Source organism: Anguilla anguilla, chromosome 16 (genome assembly GCF_013347855.1).
Source record: "Anguilla anguilla isolate fAngAng1 chromosome 16, fAngAng1.pri, whole genome shotgun sequence".
NCBI lineage: Eukaryota > Metazoa > Chordata > Actinopteri > Anguilliformes > Anguillidae > Anguilla > Anguilla anguilla.
The window spans coordinates 3,890,321-3,912,465 of NC_049216.1; the positions used below are offsets into that span (position 1 = coordinate 3,890,321).

At 49.2% G+C, this 22,145-nt stretch overlaps 1 protein-coding gene across 1 annotated transcript in view; it reads right to left on the reverse strand.

The window, feature by feature from the left end:
* Window positions 1-231: 231 nt before the first annotated feature.
* The window catches only part of LOC118215754 (cleavage stimulation factor subunit 3), a 33,486-nt gene continuing 11,572 nt past the window's right edge, over window positions 232-22,145 (reverse strand). Inside the window, exons 4-21 of the mRNA XM_035396733.1 lie at window positions 16,286-16,318; window positions 14,871-14,968; window positions 14,641-14,707; window positions 14,501-14,535; window positions 14,252-14,378; window positions 13,207-13,284; window positions 11,563-11,725; window positions 10,864-10,973; window positions 9,018-9,134; window positions 7,307-7,381; window positions 6,485-6,628; window positions 4,732-4,834; window positions 4,156-4,225; window positions 3,673-3,868; window positions 2,282-2,432; window positions 2,024-2,118; window positions 1,316-1,376; window positions 232-966 (exon numbers count right to left, since the gene is read on the reverse strand). Of these exons, the coding sequence (XP_035252624.1) occupies window positions 764-966; window positions 1,316-1,376; window positions 2,024-2,118; window positions 2,282-2,432; window positions 3,673-3,868; window positions 4,156-4,225; window positions 4,732-4,834; window positions 6,485-6,628; window positions 7,307-7,381; window positions 9,018-9,134; window positions 10,864-10,973; window positions 11,563-11,725; window positions 13,207-13,284; window positions 14,252-14,378; window positions 14,501-14,535; window positions 14,641-14,707; window positions 14,871-14,968; window positions 16,286-16,318 (1,926 nt within the window). The 3' untranslated portion in view covers window positions 232-763. The remainder of the gene's footprint in view (window positions 967-1,315; window positions 1,377-2,023; window positions 2,119-2,281; window positions 2,433-3,672; window positions 3,869-4,155; window positions 4,226-4,731; window positions 4,835-6,484; window positions 6,629-7,306; window positions 7,382-9,017; window positions 9,135-10,863; window positions 10,974-11,562; window positions 11,726-13,206; window positions 13,285-14,251; window positions 14,379-14,500; window positions 14,536-14,640; window positions 14,708-14,870; window positions 14,969-16,285; window positions 16,319-22,145) is intronic.

Genomic DNA, 22,145 nt, shown 5'->3' on the forward strand with positions numbered 1-22,145 from the left:
AATGTGCTTAGCGGACCGCTTTTGCCTTTCCTTTTGCAGAACGTTCACAAGTCGTGGGCCAAAGCCACTTAATATTTATTTCTAGAATGTTCATCTACAGTGTAGGTGAAGGTATGCTGTTGGAATGTCACTTGAAGGAAACCAATGGAAGAGCTACGTTCTTGCTTATGTGATAACCTGTGTAGTGTCGAACTAACAGCCACAGACAAATAAAGAGTCCCCCAGCCACTGTTGTTTTTGGGTTTCCTTTCTTTATTGGAAGGAAAAGTTTACTCCATTTGTGAAACAGGATGAGTCGGTTTCACCGTCTATGCCAGAACTACATGAGGGAAAAAAAACAACAAAAAAAAAACGACTAATGTGTTCAATCAAGGGTTTCCATTAAAAACTTTGTACAGTATAACTGTCCAGTTTTAAAAATAAAACTGTTAAAAAGCAACAACAACAAAAAAAAACAAAGACTTGGACATGCGAGGAGGCCGAGCCTGAAGCGTAAACAGTGACGTCCGTTAAAAAAAAAACAAAAACGGAAAACGGTCAGGCTGCTGTCCATCCCGCGGGTGGGGGGGGGGCAGGGGGGTGGGGGCCGGAGCTCCAGATGGCCCCACTCCAGTTCGAGAAGAGGCCCGGGGGGAGGGGGGAGGGGGGATCAGGAAGTCCATCGAAGAGTCCCTCGGGCGCGGAGGCCCACGTCCTTCGAACGCGCGGCGATAAGGGGGATGGAAAAACGTGCCGACCAATCGGCGGGGGGCAGGGGCGGGGCTCACCGGATCCTCTTCTGCTGGCGGGCCCTGTAGATGTCGTGCACGGGGGGCGCCACCGCCCCCTTTTCCTCCTCCTCGTCCGAGTCGGCGTTGGGCCTCTTCAGCGACTTGCCGATGATGGCGCCGTGATCCAGGGGTCCGTTTCCCTCGCTGGCCAGCTCCGGCTGCCGACCCGTGATCAGCTCCACCGCGAGGTCCACACCTGCACACAGCAGGGGCGGGGTCAGCCAATCGGATACAAATAAAACTACCAAAGTACACAAATACTGAGCTATTCAGATTATTTCCATTTGCTTTTTTCCATTTGATGTTTTTTTCCTCTTAAAAGAAATGAAAGCATCTTCTACCGCCGCTCATAGGAAGATGTGGTTGTTCTTTGGAGAATGTTTTTGGTGTATGTTGCGTGGAATTTACATTTCAACCAGTGGGGGTGTTAAAGCAGTGGGCTTAGTGGGCTGCCAAGCAGAAGTCATCATTTGAGTGAGTGAACTTTCAAAATGATGAAACTAATGCCAAACAGGCTGGTGGGCAAAAAGGGTGAAGGAACTCACTTTCTGGAAGTGTACACCTTCTGAAAGACTCCAGCAGCTCGTCCACCTGAACAAACGGGCCCTGGAGAGGACGGAAACAGATTTATCAGCCAATCACAGCAGCAGAGCCCGGCTGACAGCGGCAGTCTCAGTTTCTCCCAGCTTTCTGCCATTACAGACAGCATTACGGAGCGTACGGTGTTACTGGGAGCATTACAGAGCTTATGGTGTCACAGAGGGGCATTACAGAGCTTATGGTGTCACAGAGGGGCATTACAGAGTGCAGGGTGTCACAGAGGGGCATTACAGAGCTTATGGTGTCACAGAGGGGCATTACAGAGCTTACGGTGTCACAGAGGGGCATTACAGAGCTTATGGTGTCAGAGAGGGGCATTACAGAGCTTATGGTGTCACAGAGGGGCATTACAGAGCTTATGGTGTCACAGAGGGGCATTACAGAGTGCAGGGTGTCACAGAGGGGCATTACAGAGCTTATGGTGTCACAGAGGGGCATTACAGAGCTTATGGTGTCACAGAGGGGCATTACAGAGCTTACGGTGTCACAGAGGGGCATTACAGAGCTTATGGTGTCACAGAGGGGCATTACAGAGCTTATGGTGTCACAGAGGCATTACAGAGCTTATGGTGTCACAGAGGGGCATTACGGAGTGCAGGGTGTCACAGAGGGGCATTACAGAGCTTATGGTGTCACAGAGGGGCATTACAGACCGTGAAACAGGTTGGCGGGGGCAGCAGCTTCATGAGAATGACGGCAGCGGGGGGCACTGGGAACACCCCTCCCGGAACGGGGTGCAATCCTGGAGCTGGGGGGGGGGGGGGGGGGGTAAAAAAAAAAAAAAAAAGAGTCACGTTAGGGCAGATCTGTCTGGTCGGTCCAAGCTCCCGCTTTCAAAAACGGAACCCCCCCCCCCCACCCCCGCCCCCGCCCCGTCCAGCTGCGAGCTCGCGGGACGGTTCCACACTCACGAGCCAGGTGGCGGGGCTGGAAGGGGATCATCTGGTTGGTGTCGGGTTTGGGGTACTCGGGTTTCCGGTCGGCCTCGTCCTTCTGCGCGGGCGCCGAGGGGGTCACCACCGTCTCGGGGATCAGAGCCGCCAGTTTGGCACGGGACACGTCCTGCAGGGGGGGGTACACGCGACTGAGTTTCCCCAAACATCTGCTTCAGGCATGTCAATCTCATTTTTATATAGTACTATATTTACATAGCCTTATATATAATATATATATATATATATAGTATATATATATATAGTATAGTAATGTAGCCCATATGAAGAATTAAACTCTGTGGAGAGCTTGCTTGGCAACAGCATAGGGCCCCTGATTCTCATGCAAGGTTGGCCTGGTCCAGGTTCAAGAGCCAGAGGGTCAGGATTGCAAAAAGCCATCAATCATTCTTTATTTCCTACAGCAGGGGTGTCCAATCTTATCCGAAATGGGCCGGTGTGCGTGCAGGTTTTCTGTTTAAGCCCCGCACTACGACCCCCGATTCAACCGATTAACCGATCAGGGTCTTCAGTCAAGATAAGTAGATAAGCAGAATCGAGTGCCTTCATGAAGGGCAAAAACTGCACCCATTTCGGATAAGACTGGGAACCCCCATTCCACATGCACTCTGCCTGAATTCGGGTCGTAAAGTACAGTCGAAGGGGCTCGACATTCACTTGACTAGTCATCCGAGCAGACGGGCCAATCGAGACTGTCCAGCGGCTATACTCCCTTTCCCGATTGGTCAGAGGAACCGATTACACGGTCATGTCCCCTCACACGGTTAACTTGGGTTTCGAGCGGTCGCTACTTTTTAAGGTGGAAACAAAAGCAGCAGACCTTGCCGACTCTCCGGAGGCGGGGCTGCAGCTTAAGCCCTACACCTCAGTCTGTGATTGGCTGAAAAGTCTGAACAGATCGTTTCCGCGGACTAAAATGGCTGCCGATTGAAAGGAGTTCAATTCGACCGCAGCCCTCCAGGAACACAGTTTGAGACTCATGATTTGCAGCAGTGGTAACCAACCCTGTTCCTGGACATCTACCGTCCTTGTAGGTTTTCGCTCCAACCATAACAAAGCACACCTCATTCAACAGCTAGAGATCTTGTTCAGCTGCTAATTAGTAGAATCGGGTTTGCCAAATTAGGTTTGAGATGAAAGCCTACAGGATGGTAGATCTCCAGGAACGGGGTTGGCTACCGTTGATTTAGAGCAACAAACGTCTGCAGGAGCCTTAATTTCGACGAAAGACTGACATGCAAAACTATACAATTCACTAAAAAGTACTGCTGCGTAGGCAGCAGAATGTTTCAAGCTCTTGCAAATATTCAGCCTATGCACAATGAGAAAAAGAAACCACATGGCCCTACCTTGTAGCCCAGAGCTTTGAGCTCACTGGAAGAGCAGGGGTACAGGTCCATGAACTTGTATCTGTCCACCAGCAGGGCCGTCTCCTTCCCCTCGTACTCCTCCCTGAAGGCCGTGAACCGCCGCCGCTCCACCTTCAGGATGCTGGCCAGGTCCCCGATGTTGCTCTCGAAGGCCAGGAACCGGGCCCAGATCTCTCTGCATGGCACACACACACACGCACATGCGCACACACAAACACACACAGGCACACGCGCATGCACACACAAACACACACAATTTATTGACAGGACACAACATCTAGAAAACATCCAGTACATTTTGGAATTGGGAGTGCACTGACAAGGGGAAGGTGCTAAAATATTCGATTAGTTTCAGAATTGTTTTTGAGTTCTCAGCTGGATTTATCATATAAATAAGTCTAAATTGTTAATGTTAACATTCAACGTTCCCCTTACGCAAGAAAAATCCAATATTTTCCTTACCCGGATTTGTCAGGGGACAAGCTTCCCGATGTCAACACTCTCTCGAACAGAACCCTGGTGTTATTGTCCTCTGTCGTGGAGGAGAAAAAAAACAGATGGCACGGAAAAAATAAACAATTTGGTTCACCTCACCGAGCTACTTCCCGCATGTTATTTTTCATGACTCCTCGCGTAGTCCAATTAAAAGCGGGTCTGTTCGCGATAACGGCAAGCCTGTTATTTACCACACGCCGTTTCTCCGCGACCCGCGAGTAAGCGAGACTCCTTATCAGATTGTTGGCGGGCTATCTGATAAGGGGCTTTTGAAAAGCTATCCGCTGTCAGTTTAGCAAAGCCAGTCGCCAACATCCGCGAACCTGCCAAGTCAAATACGCGTCCCCATGCGCAAAATTCAGTACGTAATCGCAAAACTCCGAAACATGCAGAAGCTCAAAAACGGATTATTTAAACACAATTTCTCCAACGCGCAACCGATATGATCGCCGTACGACGGATGTCTTTATGACGGCCTGACTGGACGAAGCTTCGCTACACGAGGTTTAGTAACAGAATAAAAATAAAAACCAAAGCACTTACCATTGAGGTGAGAGAGGTAATCAATATACGCAAGGATATACTCCGGTATGTCGCCATATTTCTTCAGTCCGAGTTCAAATATCTTAAAGGCCACCGACTTATCCTGTTAAAAAAAAAAAGATAAACATGAGATGGATTCTTATGTTCAGGGTATTAAGTCAACAGCTGTGTCAAGCTTAAATCTCAGCCAGCCTGCTTCTTTGGAGGAAATAAACTCTCGCCGTTAGTTCTTTCAGATAATTTTCTTTTTAATACAGCCACTTCACTCTAAATTGAGAACATTTCCCCTTCGAAAGGACCAGTCATTTGTGGCCCTTCTTCAAATGCACCAAGGGTGCTCAACTGTACTGAAGCACTGAAGATTAAATAAAAGTATGATTTCAATGAACACATAGTTTGCTCTGGTTTTTAGGATTTTGCTGACAACAATCCACAGGCTGGGTAATAGTGGCATATAACTTGGACCCAATTTAAAAAGGCAAATTCAACCTTTATTTAAAGGGCAGGTCACGCTTCTCTAACACGTGACCAGTAGTTTAGCCTACAATTACCATTTAATAAGTATGTCTCAGGAGCTTGAACCCCAGTCTTTAAGTAGTTTAAGCTACCGTTATATCAAACTTGACACTGAATAAGGTTTTAAATTCGAAAATGAAACTCAAAGCAAGCAGGTAGATGGACTTACAAGCATTTACAAATCAGTCTTCTAATGCTAAATGAACTGATACGTGCATTTCGTATTCCAAACTAAACAGGGTTTATTATCATAACTGTCCAAGAACTTTAAAGATTATTGATAACCTTAAAAGCTGGTAGTATAATGGTCAGGGAACTGGACCTGCAATTCAAAGACTGCAGGTACAGTTCCCAGCTGGGCTGAGGTGGAAGTGGAGCCGCTTCAGTACAAATTTTGCACATGGACAGAAAGTGAAACAGCCACGCAATTCACTCTCAATAAAGGCATACAGTAAATAACTCAATTTCAAAACTCCAATCAGAAATACAATTTAATTACATTACATGTATTTAGCAGACATTCTTTATCCAGACTGACTTACACAGCTTTTGTAGGTATCCATTTATACAGCCGGATGTACACTTGAAGCAACGCAGGTTAAGTACCTTGCTCAAGGGTGAAACAACATCAGTGTCCTATACCAGGGAATCGAACCTGCAGTCTTTGGTTCACAAGCCCAGTCCCCTACCCATTACACTGCACTGTAAGCGCTCACAGGCCCAGTCCCCTACCCATTACACTGCAAGCAATCGCAGGCGCACTGTAAGCACTCGCAGGCGCACTGTAAGATCTCGCAGGCCCACTGTAAACGTTCGCAGGCCCACTGTAAGCACTCGCAGGCCCACTGTAAGCGTTCGCAGGCCCACTGTAAGCGCTCGCAGGCCCACTGTAAGCGCTCGCAGGCCCACTGTAAGCGCTCGCAGGCGCACTGTAAGGGCTCGCAGGTCCACTGTAAACGTTCGCAGGCGCACTGTAAGCTCTCGCAGGCCCACTGTAAGGGCTCGCAGGCCCACTGTAAGCTCTCGCAGGCCCACTGTAAACGTTCGCAGGCGCACTGTAAGCTCTCGCAGGCCCACTGTAAGGGCTCGCAGGCGCACTGTAAGGGCTCGCAGGCCCACTGTAAGGGCTCGCAGGCCCACTGTAAACGTTCGCAGGCGCACTGTAAGCTCTCGCAGGCCCACTGTAAGCGCTCGCAGGCCCACTGTAAGCGCCCGCGGGCGCGCGGCGGCGGCTGACCTTGCTGCAGTAGTACTCCATCAGGGCGGCCGAGACGTAGACGTGGTGCCGCGTGCGCATGTCCTCGCGGGCCTTCTTGAAGATCGTCCGGCCCGACTTGATCCCCTCCGCCCGCCTTGCGAACTTCATGTACTGGATGTAAACCTACCGTTGAGCAGAAACGGGTGAAGGGGATTATAGAAAGAGAGCATCCTCGTGCGCGGGCCTACTCTTAGTCAAAATAATCGGGAGGAGTTTCAAGTCAACCGTGAAGTGGTCAGAAAATTATCTGATGATCTAGCGATTGGGTCTGCAGCCCAGGTCCTGGAGAGTCACAGGATCTGTAGAATTCTTGATTAAAGCGGTTGATTACACATTTGACTCGCCTCTTCTGGTGTTTCGGGTCTAAACTCGTTACTAATTTTAAAGTGAAAGCAAAAGCCAGCAGACCCCGTGGCTCTCCTGGACTGATGTTCTAGTTAATGCAAAAAAATCCATCAATGATGGAAAACAAAGGAATACTACAAAACATAAATTCAAAGTGGTGTGTGTGGGTTCCTCCGGATAAGAGCGTCTGGTTGGATGCAAAAAAAATGTACGCGTGACTGTAAAAAATGCAAAGCCATCCATTTCACCCGAAAACCGTGCGAGACAGAAGGAAACCCCGGGGGTTTGTTCTAAAAATAAATTTCCCTGGTTAGTGCCAAATCTTCCCGGGGACACTGAACGCGAGGAACGAAGAGGAAACCAACCTGCACGCGTTTAGAACCGGAGTTCAGAAAGAACAGCGGATGAATTTTCACTGGCGGGGAAGAGCGATGCTCTCGAAACAGAAAGCCTTACCAGCGTGGGGTCGATGTCGTCCATCGCCAGGAGCCGATTGTATACGCTGTGCACCTTCTCGTGCTTCATCCGACTCTGGAGGACAAGATTGAGAATTTTACAGTTGGTTTATTTTTATTTGTTTATTTGACATGGACATCGCAGAGTCACTGGGCGGTCCCAGGACTCACAGCAAGCTGAATTTCATCTGCTGCGGCTGAGCAGGTAACAAAACAGTAAAAAAACAGAACACGTAAATACGATGGACATCTCAAGCATACAATGTTAAAATGCACATGATCATATCACCATTATGAGTGAAAAGGAAGTGGATAAAAACAGTACTCCATGTAGCCACTTCATAGTTTATTGGGGATCACATTATTGACTTGTTTTCAGCCATGTCAGGTTCATTACTGGGGACTGTAATGGAACACTGCTTTCAATGGATAAGAACTGCGAGCACATAAGATTTCATCAACAGCATTTCTGAATTTGGTCCGTTATGCACTTCATTAGACCCTGTGTCGGAAAAAAGTACATTTTTATTGTGCATACCTCCCATAACAGAGGGAACAGAACTGAGAAAGGAACTGAACTGGAATCACTCAATGCCCAGGTCAGTTAGAGAAAAGCTTTGGATGACGGTAATCGTGCATCATAAAATAATCCTCCTATAGCCCATGTTTTCAGACTGGCAGAAGGCCAAGAAGCATTTATGGCTTCACTTATCAGACGTATGATAAAAATACAGATGGAGGTTCTCAATACAGTTCAAATGAAAATAAGAAGAACGGACAGGGACAAGGTTCTGTTCCTCCATTCAAACTGAGTGAGCTAGAACCCTCCACATGCAGTAAGGCTGTGCTGCCGTTTCTACAGTAGGCCTGTGCTGCCGTGTCTCTACAGTAGGGCTGTGCTTCTACAGTAGGCCTGTGCTGCTGTGTTTCTACAGTAGGGCTGTGCTGCTGCTATGTCTCTACAGTATGGCTGTGCTGCTGTGTACAGTAGTGCTGCTGTGTTTCTACAGTAGGGCTGTGCTGCTGCTATGTCTCTACAGTATGGCTGTGCTGCTGTGTACAGTAGGCCTGTGCTGCTGTGTCTATACAGTAGGGCTGTGCTGCTGTGTTTCTACAGTAGGGCTGTGTTTCTACAGTATGGCTGTGCTGCTGTGTTTCTACAGTATGGCTGTGCTGCTGTGTTTCTACAGTAGGGCTGTGCTGCTGTGTTTCTACAGTAGGGCTGTGCTGCTGTGTATCTACAGTAGGGCTGTGCTGCTGTGTTTCTAACAGTAGGGCTGTGCTGCTGTGTCTGTACAGTAGGGCTGTGCTGCTGTGTTTCTACAGTAGGGCTGTGCTGCTGTGTTTCTACAGTATGGCTGTGCTGCTGTGTCTGTACAGTAGGGCGGTGCTGCTGTGTTTCTACAGCAGGGCTGTGCTGATGCTGTGTCTCCATCTCTTCAGTCTTTGACCCAGCAAACTACTGATGCTACTGCAGGCACACTCTTCTGCTCTCGTCAACACTTAATCTCTGTCCCCTTGTCGCCAGATCTGCAAGGCCATCCTCTCCCAGCTCAGGGCCCACTGACTCCCACCACACAACACAAGTACCTCAGGCCTGGTCGCAGAGACAGAGTACCCAGCTACCGCTCCCTCCGCTCTGCATTTTCGTCCGTTATTTAAAAAGGGGAGCTCGGAGAGTTCCTCCCCCGTCCTCCCGGGCGGCCGCTCACCTCCTCGTAGTCGGCGAAGGAGAAGTAGAGCAGCATGTTCTTCTTCAGGAGGGTGCCGATGGCGCGCTCGTAGATGTTGGCCGCCTCGTCGCTGAACAGCTTGGCGTTGTTCATGTCCTGGAGGAGAGCGGGAGGTACGCACAGTCAGCGCCGTGACACCCCCCCCAAACCCCTGCTGTGTTATAGTGCTGTGACCCCCACCCCCACCCCCCACTCGAACCCCTACTACGTTAGTGCTTTGACCTATAACACACGGGTTTGAGTGGGGGGGGTCTACAGTACTCTAACCCCTGCTGTGTTATAGTGCTGTAGACCCCCCCCCCCCCACTCTAACCCCTGCTGTGTTATAGTGCTGTAGACCCCCCCCCCACTCTAATCCCTGCTGTGTTATAGTGCTGTAGACCCCCCCCCCCACTCTAATCCCTGCTGTGTTATAGTGCTGTAGACCCCCCCCGACTCTAATCCCTGCTGTGTTATAGTGCTGTAGACCCCCCCCCCACTCTAATCCCTGCTGTGTTATAGTGCTGTAGACCCCCCCCCCACTCTAATCCCTGCTGTGTTATAGTGCTGTAGACCCCCCCCCACTCTAATCCCTGCTGTGTTATAGTGCTGTAGACCCCCCCCCACTCTAATCCCTGCTGTGTTATAGTGCTGTAGACCCCCCCCACTCTAACCCCTGCTGTGTTATAGTGCTGTAGACCCCCCCCACTCTAATCCCTGCTGTGTTATAGTGCTGTAGACCCCCCCCCACTCTAACCCCTGCTGTGTTATAGTGCTGTAGACCCCCCCCACTCAAACCCCTGTGTGTTATAGTGCTATAGACTCCCCCCACTCAAACCCCTGTGTGTTAAAGTGCTGTAGACCCCCCCCACTCAAACCCCTGTGTGTTATAGTACTGTAGACCCCCCCCACTCAAACCCGTGTGTTATAGTACTGTAGACCCTCCCCTCCCCACTCTAACCCCTGCTGTGTTATAGTGCTGTAGACCCTCCCCCCCCCACTCTAACCCCTGCTGTGTTATAGTGCTGTAGACCCCCCCCTCAAACCCCTGCTGTGTTATCGTGCTGTAGACCCCCCCCCCACTCAAACCCCTGCTATGTTATAGTGCTGTAGACCCCCCCCACTCTAATCCCTGCTGTGTTATAGTGCTGTAGACCCCCCCCCCACTCTAACCCCTGCTGTGTTAGTGCTGTAGACCCCCCCCACTCTAACCCCTGCTGTGTTATAGTGCTGTAGACCCCCCCCACTCAAACCCCTGTGTTATAGTGCTATAGACTCCCCCCACTCAAACCCCTGTGTGTTATAGTGCTGTAGACCCCCCCCCACTCAAACCCCTGTGTGTTATAGTACTGTAGACCACCCCCACTCAAACCCGTGTGTTATAGTACTGTAGACCCCCCCCACTCAAACCCCTGTGTGTTATAGTGCTGTAGACCCCCCCCACTCAAACCCCTGTGTGTTATCGTGCTGTAGACTCCCCCCCACTCAAATCCCTGCTGTGTTATAGTGCTGTAGACTCCCCCCCCCACTCAAACCCCTGCTATGTTATAGTGCTGTAGACCCTCCCCCCCCCCCCACTCTAACCCCTGCTATGTTATAGTGCTGTAGACCCTCCCCCCCCCACTCTAACCCCTGCTGTGTTATAGTGCTGTAGACCCTCCCCCCCCACTCTAACCCCTGCTGTGTTATAGTGCTGTAGACCCTCCCCCCCCCACTCTAACCCCTGCTGTGTTATAGTGCTGTAGACCCCCCCCCCTCAAACCCCTGCTGTGTTATCGTGCTGTAGACCCCCCCCCCCCCACTCAAACCCCTGCTGTGTTACTGATGCAGTGCGGGGGCCTCTCACCCCCTTCTCCGCCAGCAGCTTGCTGGACTGCTCCAGGTACTGCGCCGCCTCGTACCAGACGTCCGGATGGTGCCCCAGCACCAGGAGGCACTGCTCGTACGCAAACATGACTGCAACAGAGCACAGCGAGAGTCCAGCCTTTACCGCGTCTTACCGCCAACCACCGCACCGCGCTCTACCGCTCCACGGCCGGGCGGCCGGCTCCCGCCCCGCTCTCCCGCCGGATACAGTACGGGTCCAAAAGTATTAGGCCACCTGTGCCTTTTTAAATAAAAAAACTTCAGGTGGAGAAGAATTTGGTTAACATGTGCGCGTTGTCCCACCAGACAGATAACAGCCTGGCAGCAATGGCTCTCGACTCTTAACAAACATTTTTAACAGCCCTGAGAAGGAGAAAAGGATCATCCAGGCATCATTAAAAGCCACAGGACTGACACTAGGAGGAAGCGAGTGCTCATGGGTAAAAAATAAAAGACTGTGTGAATGACCTTTCTGTCCTGCGAAGTCAATGCCCGCAAACACGGAGCAGCGCACGGTAGTCACGCCGGCGCAGGGCGCGGCGGCGTTCGCTAGGAGCCGCGCGGTGCGCACGGGCTGGGCTAGCGTCTCGCGCGGTGTTAGCGTTAGCCACACGCAGGCCGAAACCAGTGCGAGCTCTGCTATCGATGAGGGTCCGGCAAATTCGGGTAAACTCCTCACCCCTCTTGGTGATGAGCGTCTGGTCCTCCGTCCGCAGCGGGTTGCTCTTCTCCCACTGGATGTACTTCTTCCACATCTCCACCTGCTGGGCCTCCTGGGGGGAGTTCTGGGGGGGCACCGACGGGGCGTTCCTGTCCAGGCCCTTCATCACCGTCTCGTACTCCTGAGGAACGGCAGCACACCCCGCCCCGTCTAACTCCTCTCATTCTGCGAGCGCTTCAGTTGTAGAACCAGCGGGGGGCGCCACCGGGCATTTGGGCCCCATGAAAACATCTCCCATCGGGCCCCACCACCTCACCCTCAGGCCACCCCAGAAAATCCTATCTTCTAATATTTTTTGAGGGCAGTCAGGGCCCTTAGAATCTTCCTCCCCTCTCCCCTCTCCCCCCCGCCTGATTTGCCACTACTGAGTAGTGCTGGTTTTTTGAAGACAAGTTAAAAACAAAAACACAGAAAGGTCAGATGCACCGTGGTCCGCAAACTAAAAGCAACGAAGAACACGTGATAAGTACAAAAGACTATATTCACGACATCCTACAACAGCCGTACCAATGAGAACCCATTACCCATTCACAAGCAGAGAAAGCGCACTGCAGCCAAAGCACGCGCTCGCTAAAAGTTCAGCCTATCAAACACCCATCTGCTAATTAGTCTATTGAAAGCCTCTCCACAATCGATGCTCTTAACTGATGCTCGATTTACACCGGTGGTTAAATAAGAACATGAGAACATACAATGCCCGGTACAGGCCATTCAGCCCATCCAAGCTCACTGTTTACCAAGAAACTACAAACACTGCGTCAAACCTGAACTAGAACACCCTGAGTTTCTTCGCTAAATGACTCTCAGAAAGCTATTCCACCCACTGACAGGGAAAGGATTCAGAACAATTTCAGATTAATGGATTTACCTTTTCACCAATTTTCACCTATGCCTTCTTCTACCAATAGACATCCACTGGAAAATGTTTTATAGTTCACATTAATGAAACCACCATAAAATCCCTTTTTTCCCCATTTCAATCCTCTGCCAATCACTCGGCTCTAGTTTCCTTGCATGAAAGGTGCTTTCTTTTTAAGTAAATTTTCATTTTACTAATCTTGCTCTTGTGCTTTCACAACTCGCTTTTGACGTCTGTGTACCGGCATCAGGAAAATAACGTGTCCACTCGGCTTCTATAACGCCCTTTGAAAGTTTGAAACGAATAAAGTTTGTAACTCAAAGCTACATGGATAACTACATGATTTTTGGTTTGTCATCTGATGAAAGTCAAGACGGTCAAAACGTCATGTTTTTAATACTAAAGTGTCAACATATTTTCTGAAGAGGGAGAGTTACACCTTTATTCTACTGGTACAAAACTTTGTTTGAAGGAAATACCTGCTCAAACAGCACAGCCCCTGGATGAAGAGCGCTGTAGCACAGTACCGACTGGGCTGGGAACCCGCAGCCCTCAAAACACTATCACACAAAGCGCCTTCTCTCGCCCCACCCCTTTACAGTTCCTCAATAGGATATCCCGCTTACCCAATGTAGGAAATGACTGATTGAGATGCAAAAGTTTGGGGAATTGGTGCATATCATTAAAAACTCTAACCAAGTGCATGCTGGGAGTTTGAGGCTGAAAAAGGGGGAGGGACTTGCCTTCGCCACCCTCCGGGCGTTCATGTAGTCTCTGCTGCGGTCCTCGATCATCTTCTTCGCCAGGTGAACGTTGATGCCCTGCCGCAAAAACACAGCCTTCGTCACCACGGCGATTATTTGGGGCGAAAGCGCTCTCTGAACTACGATGACCGCCATTATCCGCACGCTATAGCTCTCTGCTGTCGTGTTCAATTATATGTTTCCTATAGGGAGGCCGGTGATTCATTTATACAGGCTCTGTTATCCTCTTTACAGCTGGGTAGATGTACATCAGTCACATAGGAATTAACGTTCACTCAGAGATCTCTCTCCTCCCATCTCCTCTCATCCAGGTCACCCTGTTCATCCCACATCCCTCCTCCTTTCCATCAAATGATTTTAATCTTTAAAAAAAAAGACTAAATTATTAGAAGCCAAATGAAAATGTAAAGAATCAAAGTTGAGTACCTGCCTAGTAATCAGAGCTGGCTGCCATTACAAACGGGCTATGCGGTCGCTTATAGCCACAGCCACAAATGGGCCACCCAATTCAGGTTTACATTTTATATATTTCTCGAAAGATATTAATTGTGCAGTATTCAGAGGGAGCAAATAGCTTTTTCGATGCTACCGTGTCCCGCTTCGGCCCAGCTAACACACAAAATGGTCGCGCCATGTTGCTGCAACGTGGCGGCAATGTTATAGCGCTGACGAAACGTTCAGGTAACGTTGCAAGAGCGTTTTGTGTGTTAGCTGGGAGCCTTCGGGGGCCTGCTCACCTTCGGGGGCCTGCTCACCTTTGGGGGCCCGCTCACCTTCGGGGGCCCGCTCACCTTCGGGGGCTCGCTCACTTTTGGGGGCCCGCTCACCTTCGGGGGCCCACTCACTTTTGGAGACCCACTCACCTTTAGGGCCCCGCTCACCTTCGGGGGCCCACTCACTTTTGGGGACCCACTCACCTTCGGGGGCCCACTCACTTTTGGAGACCCGCTCACCTTTAGGGGCCCACTCACTTTTGGGGGCCCACTCACTTTTGGGGCCCGCTCACCTTCGGGGGCCCACTCACCTCCTCATACTTGCTGTAGTCCCTCCAGAGCTGCTCGATGTTGATCATGGGGTTCACGCAGCCTCTCTGGTAGACCCGGCGGACGGCCGTGATGCGCTGGTTCTCCGCGTACGAGCCCACCGCCTCGCTGCGGAGAGAGAGCGGGTCACGAAGCGGTCAGCCTGGGCCTCCCCAAAAGCCGGGGGGGGGGGCGTGTTACCCGACAAGACGTTTAACCCAAAAAATTAATAAAAATGCGGGCACACTTACACTCCTTTGAGGAAGTTGATGTAGTCCACCCATATCTGAAAAAGGGCAGAGGAGGCCGGATTTTAGAAAAGGCGTCAGTCCGAGGGGGGGGGGGGGGGCACGGCTAGGGGGGGGGGGGGGCGAGCGGGATGGTCCCGTACCTGATACGACATGATCTCCATCCCGATTTTGTCCAAGGCGAAATCGTAGGCCTGCGCCATTTTCTCTCTGAAAAGAGCCAAGCGTGCGGTTTTACCGACTGACGTGCCGACGTACGCTTACAAAAAATGCGCCCTCCGCCGGTTTCCCGCCACGCTAACTGGCCGACGGGTTCGACGGTGCGTTCCTGGGGACCGTTCGGTTGGCGGTCGCGGCGGCGCGCGGGGCTTACTTGTAGCTGGGCAGCTTGCCTTTGGTCTCCCGCACGTAGGACAGGTAGCACTTCCACAGGTCGATGTGCAGCACCTTCATCAGGCACCTCTGAAACAGCTGCGGGGGAGAGAGAGAGGCGCCAAGGGGTTCAGCCGGGAGCCCGACGGCGTGGGCGAGTCAGGAACGCGCGGGGCGGCGCGTGTCCTTACCCGGCAGCCTGCGTCCAAAGGGCCCGGCCACGCCCTTTCGCTTGGGTTAACGCCGCGTGACGGAGGCGGTAAATTTAGGCCTGGGGGGAGGTTTGAGGTTTTGTACTGAAAAGCTTCGATGAACCTGACCCTGGTTTACCCCAGAGAGCCTGGGCCTTCGCTTTACCAGAGGCCTTTCGCTCGGTCCAGCGCAACACAGCCTCTCTCCGCGAATCCGCACACGCTGGCAGGACTGAGGACGAGCGCCTCCGGCCTCCAGTTGGTCCAAGGCCGCTCGGGGTGGGGTGGGGCAGGGCAAGTGCAAACCCCTCTGACTCACAGGAAGTGGGTGGGCATGCGGGGCAAGGCTCAGAAGTAGGGCTACACAATATATCAAATCAGTTATTTCTTTAGCACAATAAGAATAACTGCCACTGATACTCATTGGGTGCTGATAAGACAGCCAATCATTGCTGCTCAAGAGCGATTGAAAAACACATAGGAACTGTACGACCTTGCTGCCGATTGGCTACGTTAGTCAGCACCCAATAGATACCAGTGAGGTTTGTTCCAGGAAGCATCTAACACGGCCTCTGGTTGTTTGCTACCACATCAGGCGTGATTAAAGAAGAAAAAGAAATGGCTATATGCCCTCTGGTGGTGATTATTCTCACTATGCTTAAAAATAACAATAGAGGTGGTGAACAACACAAACCATCATCGGGTGTGGCGGTCACAGCTGGGACTTTTCACCATTCGATGGTGAAAAACTGCATGCGAGCCAAGCGAAAGGACATTTGAGTCCAGCGGTCTGTTAAACATCAACAGACACAAACCCAAATTTTGCATGTTCAAAAATAGGTTGCTTTTGTTCCTCTGATTTTCAGCAGTTATGTCTTCATCTGTATCAAGTTGACAGTGCAAAGCTCTCCCCGTTTAAAATGATTGCGCTGGCTGACTGCGTCGTGTCATGCTGTGACACCAGCGATAGGCTGATTGACTGTGATTGACAGGTCTGGAGGGGCCTACTGGCTTTGAGGGAGGTGGGTGCTAACATTAGATTATAAATAGACCTTCAGTGCCTTGTTAGGGATATGGCCCTTTTGTGTTCCTCACGCAGATGTTGCTTCGGATAAGAGCGTCTGTTCAGTAGCAGTAGTGTAATGTGATGGGCGGAGTCAGTCTCGGGGGAAACGTGCGCGTTTGTCTGCAGTTCGGTACGCCAGCGTGGCTGCACTTCACTCACCTTTTCAACTTTGTCATAATTTTTTGCCTTGATCTGTGAACAGATTGCAAATGAGGTGTTAATTCAGTCGGGAAAGGTGTTCAGTTGTATAATCTGAATAATGAGCAATACAGACATGCATGTGCACGCTCGCTCGCTCACACACACACACACACGCTCACACACATCCTCTCAGATCAACAAAGTGAAGTTCACACCACGCTAACGTTGGCAACACAGTCAGAGCATAAAAGGAAAGGCACACATACTGTTCTCTTTTGCTCATTTCTTACAAAGTACGTGTAACGCCCAACAAATAACATTCCACTTTTGTTAAAATTTTATTTTATTTTTATTTTGCCTTTATTTTACCAGGAAGTCCCATTGAGATCAAAAATCTCTTTTACAAGAGAGACCTGGCCAAGGTAGCAGCCGTACAAAATCACAACATATTAAAATGCAACATATACAGCATGATATACAAAAATCCACAATAATACAGAAGAACAGCTATTCAAACACAATGGCCTATCAAGAAAAACAAACACATGCCTCAGTCACTACATTCTTTATGGTGCATTTAAATTTGTGTAGATAGGTTAATAAATGGTCTAATGGAACCTTCTGATGGTCCAGCTGGTAGCTAACAGATGACAGAAAGAATAACACACTACTGCTCATGAGGCTGGAAAGGAAGTTCAGGGAGTGAACTTCGATGAAGCAAGAAAGTGAAGTTCACAAACATGTGAAAGCACTTAGTACATTCTCCTCACTGGTGTAGGAGGAACAGGGGTAGTAGAGTCCCCTTATTGGTGTAGGAGGAACAGGGGTAGTAGGCTGTACTAACTGGTGTAGGAGGAACAGGGGTAGTCGAGTCCCCTTATTTGTGTAGGAGGAACAGGGGTAGTAGATTGTCCTAACTGGTGTAGGAGGAACAGGGGTAGTAGAGTCTCCTTGCTGGTGTAGGAGGAACAGGTGTAGTAGATTGTCCTAACTGGTGTAGGAGGAACAGGGGTAGTAGAGTCTCCTTGCTGGTGTAGGAGGAACAGGGGTAGCAAACTGTCCTAACTGGTGTAGGAGGAACAGGGGTAGTAGAATGTCCTAACTGGTGTAGGAGGAACAGGGGTAGTAGAGTCTCCTTGCTGGTGTAGGAGGAACAGGGGTAGTAGAGTCTTCCTACTGGTGTAGGAGGAACAGGGGTAGTAGTCTCCTTATTGGTGTAGGAGGAACAGGAGTAGTAGAGTGTATTAACTGGTGTAGGAGGAACAGGGGCAGTACTACTGGTGTATTAGTCAGACCCACCAGCTATAATGTGCAAGTAATTTCCCTCTACGTATTATATGTCAAAGTGCTCCTGCCCAGTGTTAAATAGACAAGACGCAGCTGGCTCTAACGTCGCCAGGGACGACAAGGTTTCAACTGGCACCAGCGACCCCTACTGGTCGGTCCCGAGAGTCTCATAGCGTCTTCCTCTGACTCACGTCTGCGCGAGTCTGACCTGCGAACCCTGCAGTGACGAGAAGCAGCGGCTGACACAACGCGCTTCAGAGGAGCACGTGCTCGTCTGCCCTCTCCCAGATCTACAGCAGAGGCTACGTACAAATTAGATTAGAAAAAAGGACCCTGCCTAGACTAGGTTTTGAACACATGACGAAGCCGCCTAAGTCACAACCCACGTTAAGAGCCCCGTCGCCATTGTTAAGGTCGCCCTCGGGCCATCTTTGATAAAGAGCAGGGCTCTGATGTCACAAAAGGCCCACGGAGCTCCGCCTCCTCTCGCATCTGGCAGGAAGTGAGAGGCGGGTGACGCCATCGTTAGGGAGGCTGGGAGGGTGTGGGAGCAAGAAGAGGCTGGACGCTGACCTTACAGTTTATGGGCGGCAATTCACGTTGCTCCAGAACTCCCACAAAACGAGCATTCTACAGCCAAGTCACCCCAAGGATGGAGAGCAGAAGAGAAACTGCTCTTTCTGGGTGTATCCAACACCGTTCTCAACACTAAGCAATACACAGTGGAGTATACACCCGCTTACAAATTATTATTTTTATTCGTAGTAATAGTAGGTGGGAGTAGTAGAATAATTTTATTATTATTTGTAGCAGTATCATTTCATTGTTATTTAATTTTTTTAAACATTATAAAACAAATTGGTATGAATCAATATAATCATAGTAAAGACAAAAACAGAGAAGATAGAAAAATCCAAATTAAAATAAGTAAAAGAATCAACAAAAGAACGAGCACACAAAATAATTAAGTGCCTGCAAAAGGTTAAAAACTATAAAAATGCACCTAAAAGGCTTTTAAACGAGGGCCTTTCCAATGCTAAGACAACTAAGTAATGTTAAGATTATATATCAAAACGTCCTTGTGTCGTTCAGTTTCCACAAAACTGTCCTAAGATTTTCTATTTAAGAATAGCATATCACCAGGACTCTATGCCGTGGACCAGGCAGACACATTTCCTAAGCGGGTCAACACACAATCTGTCAGCACTGAATACGCGGTGCCAAGAGGTAGCCTTTGTGCACAGGAGCTCTGCGTCGAGTTACTCTGACGTGTTTAATAGCACGACCTTTAAAACCGTGGCCGAAACACGCAGGCTGAGCTCGCGGACGTCAGAGGATTTTTACTATAAAGCACCGAGCAGTGGCACTTGCGTTACTCGCGTTTTCTGCCAAATAGAGCGAAGTGATTTACACCCGTTTCACATGCAGATTACTGGCGAGAATTAAGAGTGGAGCTCCGTAAGGCCGTGCTGGTGAGAAAAAACAAAGCCGCAAATCTGCCGTGTGCTCCTTCACGCTTGCGGCAAGCTGGATTGTCTAAATGCTAATTAGGCAAACAAAATTAGGCAAATGCTAACGCCGTTGTTTTCTGTGGCGTGTACAAATCCAGCTGCTAGTTTGATGAGAGCGACCCAGCTGTGCAGTCTATTACATATGTTAACAATGTGGGCCTGTCTTTATGCTTTACTCAGCTGAAGCAGTGTCGCGCGAGTGGGACAGTCATATTTCCGCGTTTTTAGAACCAGAGAAAGGTGGCTTCGATACCGCGCACAAGAGTCTACAGTAATTGCTCTTTAATTGCAGCAGTCCCGACAGTATACCGACTTTGATGACAAAGGTGACGGAAGAAACGACAGGACAGTCAAAAAGAGGAACACTGGTAGCGTGTGAAAAGAGGACTTTTTATTTACAGATTGAAAGACAGGGGATACATCAAGTCCTACAGACAAGAATGCACATACACAGGGATAATGGAGATACTACTGCTGGATGCTGATGCTGTCAGGTTAGGTAGTGGTTAAAGTCATAAGCCCCAATCAGTAGCAGATGTTGCTGCAATGTGGTTACTTGGCACCAATAACAGGATTTTATGAGCAGGGGCCTGTATCACAAAGCCAGGGTTACAGAGTTAGCTGGATAACTGCGCTGAGTGAAACCCGGGATAGCCTCAGTCCATGCACCAGATTCAGGAGGGTTCTGGGTTTTACTCAGCTAAATTTTCCAGCTTAATCAGTAATCTTGCTTCATGATACAGGTCCCAGGTGTTATGCAAAACATTTTAATGCCATTGCCTTAATTGGGAGGGGGGGGGGGGGGACAAGTACACAAAATACAACCTTCAAAAATATTAGGAATCATGAATATATCAGTAAAGAATGGACATGTAGGACAGAACAGGTGAAAGCAGGAACAGAATACAGTTTCAGACAAAGTCTCTCACTGCATTGGATGACAGGCTTGAGAAATGTATTAGTTCATGTAACAATGAGAGCGATCCGTCTACTTTGAAATCGAGAACCGCACAGACTGTCCATGATAACCATCACACACACACACAGATGCCATTCTACAGCAGTCGAGCTGTATTTAATACACCACCGGCTGCTCTCATTTTTCCATGCAATTATGAGAACCGGCGATGCACCGAAGACTGAAGTAATATTCGCTCCCCCCCCCTCCCCTCCCCCTCCCCCTCCCCCTCCCCACCCCTCCCCAGTCTGGCTGGTATCCAAGAAACCCGACTCAGTGTAGATGACTTCGGGATTTGGCCACTAGCCCGCTTCGTGCTGGGCTCGTCTAATGACTCCCTTAATCTGTGTCCACGTCTAAATGACAAGCCGCGGGCAGGAAGTGCCGCAGACGCTTGGGACGGGTCTCAGTGCCTCATCGGCTCGCTGTAGGCCTCATTCCCGCACAGTCTAAATGAGTGAAGCTCTCTGAAGAAGAAAACCTACAGTCTTCCAGTACAGTGAATCTGCGCGATTAACATTACAATTTGCCACATGCACGTTTTATTACCATTTTCGACTGGGGGTGAGCAGCAGTCAAGCACATTAAAAATACAGTAAAGTACTGAAATCCTGAAATATTGTTGAGTATGCTGTCCAACTGTTCAATTTAGTTGCGTTTTCTGTAATTTACAATTCATGTTTTTCCATTTTGGAGTTGAGCATGAACCTCCCTACTATTTTTCCTCACCCAAATATAGTTAAGTGACAGTTGTGTTTATTTAGGAAAGCTGGCTACCTTCATTCAATTACATGGAAAAATAATCATGATTGGATCAAGTTACCAATGGCAACCATACATGCACAAACACCGACAATTCCTCTCAGGAATCACAAGCACTTTGATTGTCATCTGAACTTATTTAACTGAACAATGCTGTTTTGTTAGCCAGTTGCTAATTTGCCTTAAACGTATGGTTGTTATTCTCAATGTCCAGGTAAACGGGTGAAACTGCTCACTTCAGCACTTAGTGAAGACTTACGGTGAAGCCACACTATATCAGCTGTTTGTGGGCGTCACCTACTTTTGACAGACAGTTGTGTTCGTTAAATGTTGACCGGGTTTAATGTCGTGTTTCATATTCATTAGCTACTATCACTGTCCAGTCTGAATAAAAATCATTTTTGCAGTAACTTCGATATGAAAGATGTTAGTCAGCTGCCTAGCTAGGCTGTTTAATGTCTAGCAATGTGAGTAACAACAAAAACATTGTCTGACTAATTAGCCAGATAATTCCTTCAAAGTTGTATCTGATTAGCTAGCTAGGTGGCTGGTAGAAACGAACAACTAGCAACTAATACTTTAGGAAGATTTTTGTTTGTTTGTTGTTACTCACTATAGCTAGACATTAGTTAGCCTAGCTAGGCAGCTTAACATTTTTCAGTGCTAGGTTACTGCAAAATGATTTTTATTCAGACTGGACAGTGATAGTAGCTAACGGCGATAACTACATTACAGAGCCACCGACAATTTCAGAGACTTTTCTCCACGCTGCGTTCCTCTTATCATTGTCTCTGTACGAGATTTTATTAAGTTGAGAAACCCGATACAGAAATTACAAGTTAGGTCCTCCATTGTGGAACGATAGAATGTGGAACTAAAATTAGAAAAAAAATAGGGACAATTTACTTGACGGATCATTAGATCAAATCAGATTGGTTACCACGACGCGGCGAGGGGGTCAAAGTTGAATTTTTGCCATCTCCACCGCAGCCTTGCCACCTCTCGCCGCGCCGCCGCACACCGTTACGGTGAAGCCAAACTGTACACGGCACCGCCTGGCGCCTACATTAATTATCTCCGCCAGGCAGAGCCTGGAGGGGATCATGTGTTTGGTCCCGTGTGTTTGTGTGTGTGTGTGTGTGTGTTTGTGTCTCTGTCCGCAGCTAATCTCGCATACTACTGGGCCGATCAGGCTAATATTTGTTGTGCATGCTGACAGCAGGCCAATGACCTGAACTCTTGAATATTTTGCAAATCGATCAATGACAAGTATTTTATTTGAATTAATTTCTATCATTGTTGTCCAAACTGCTAACTGGCCGCTAGGGGCCGCAAGTGATCAACAACTGCTTCAGTTTGG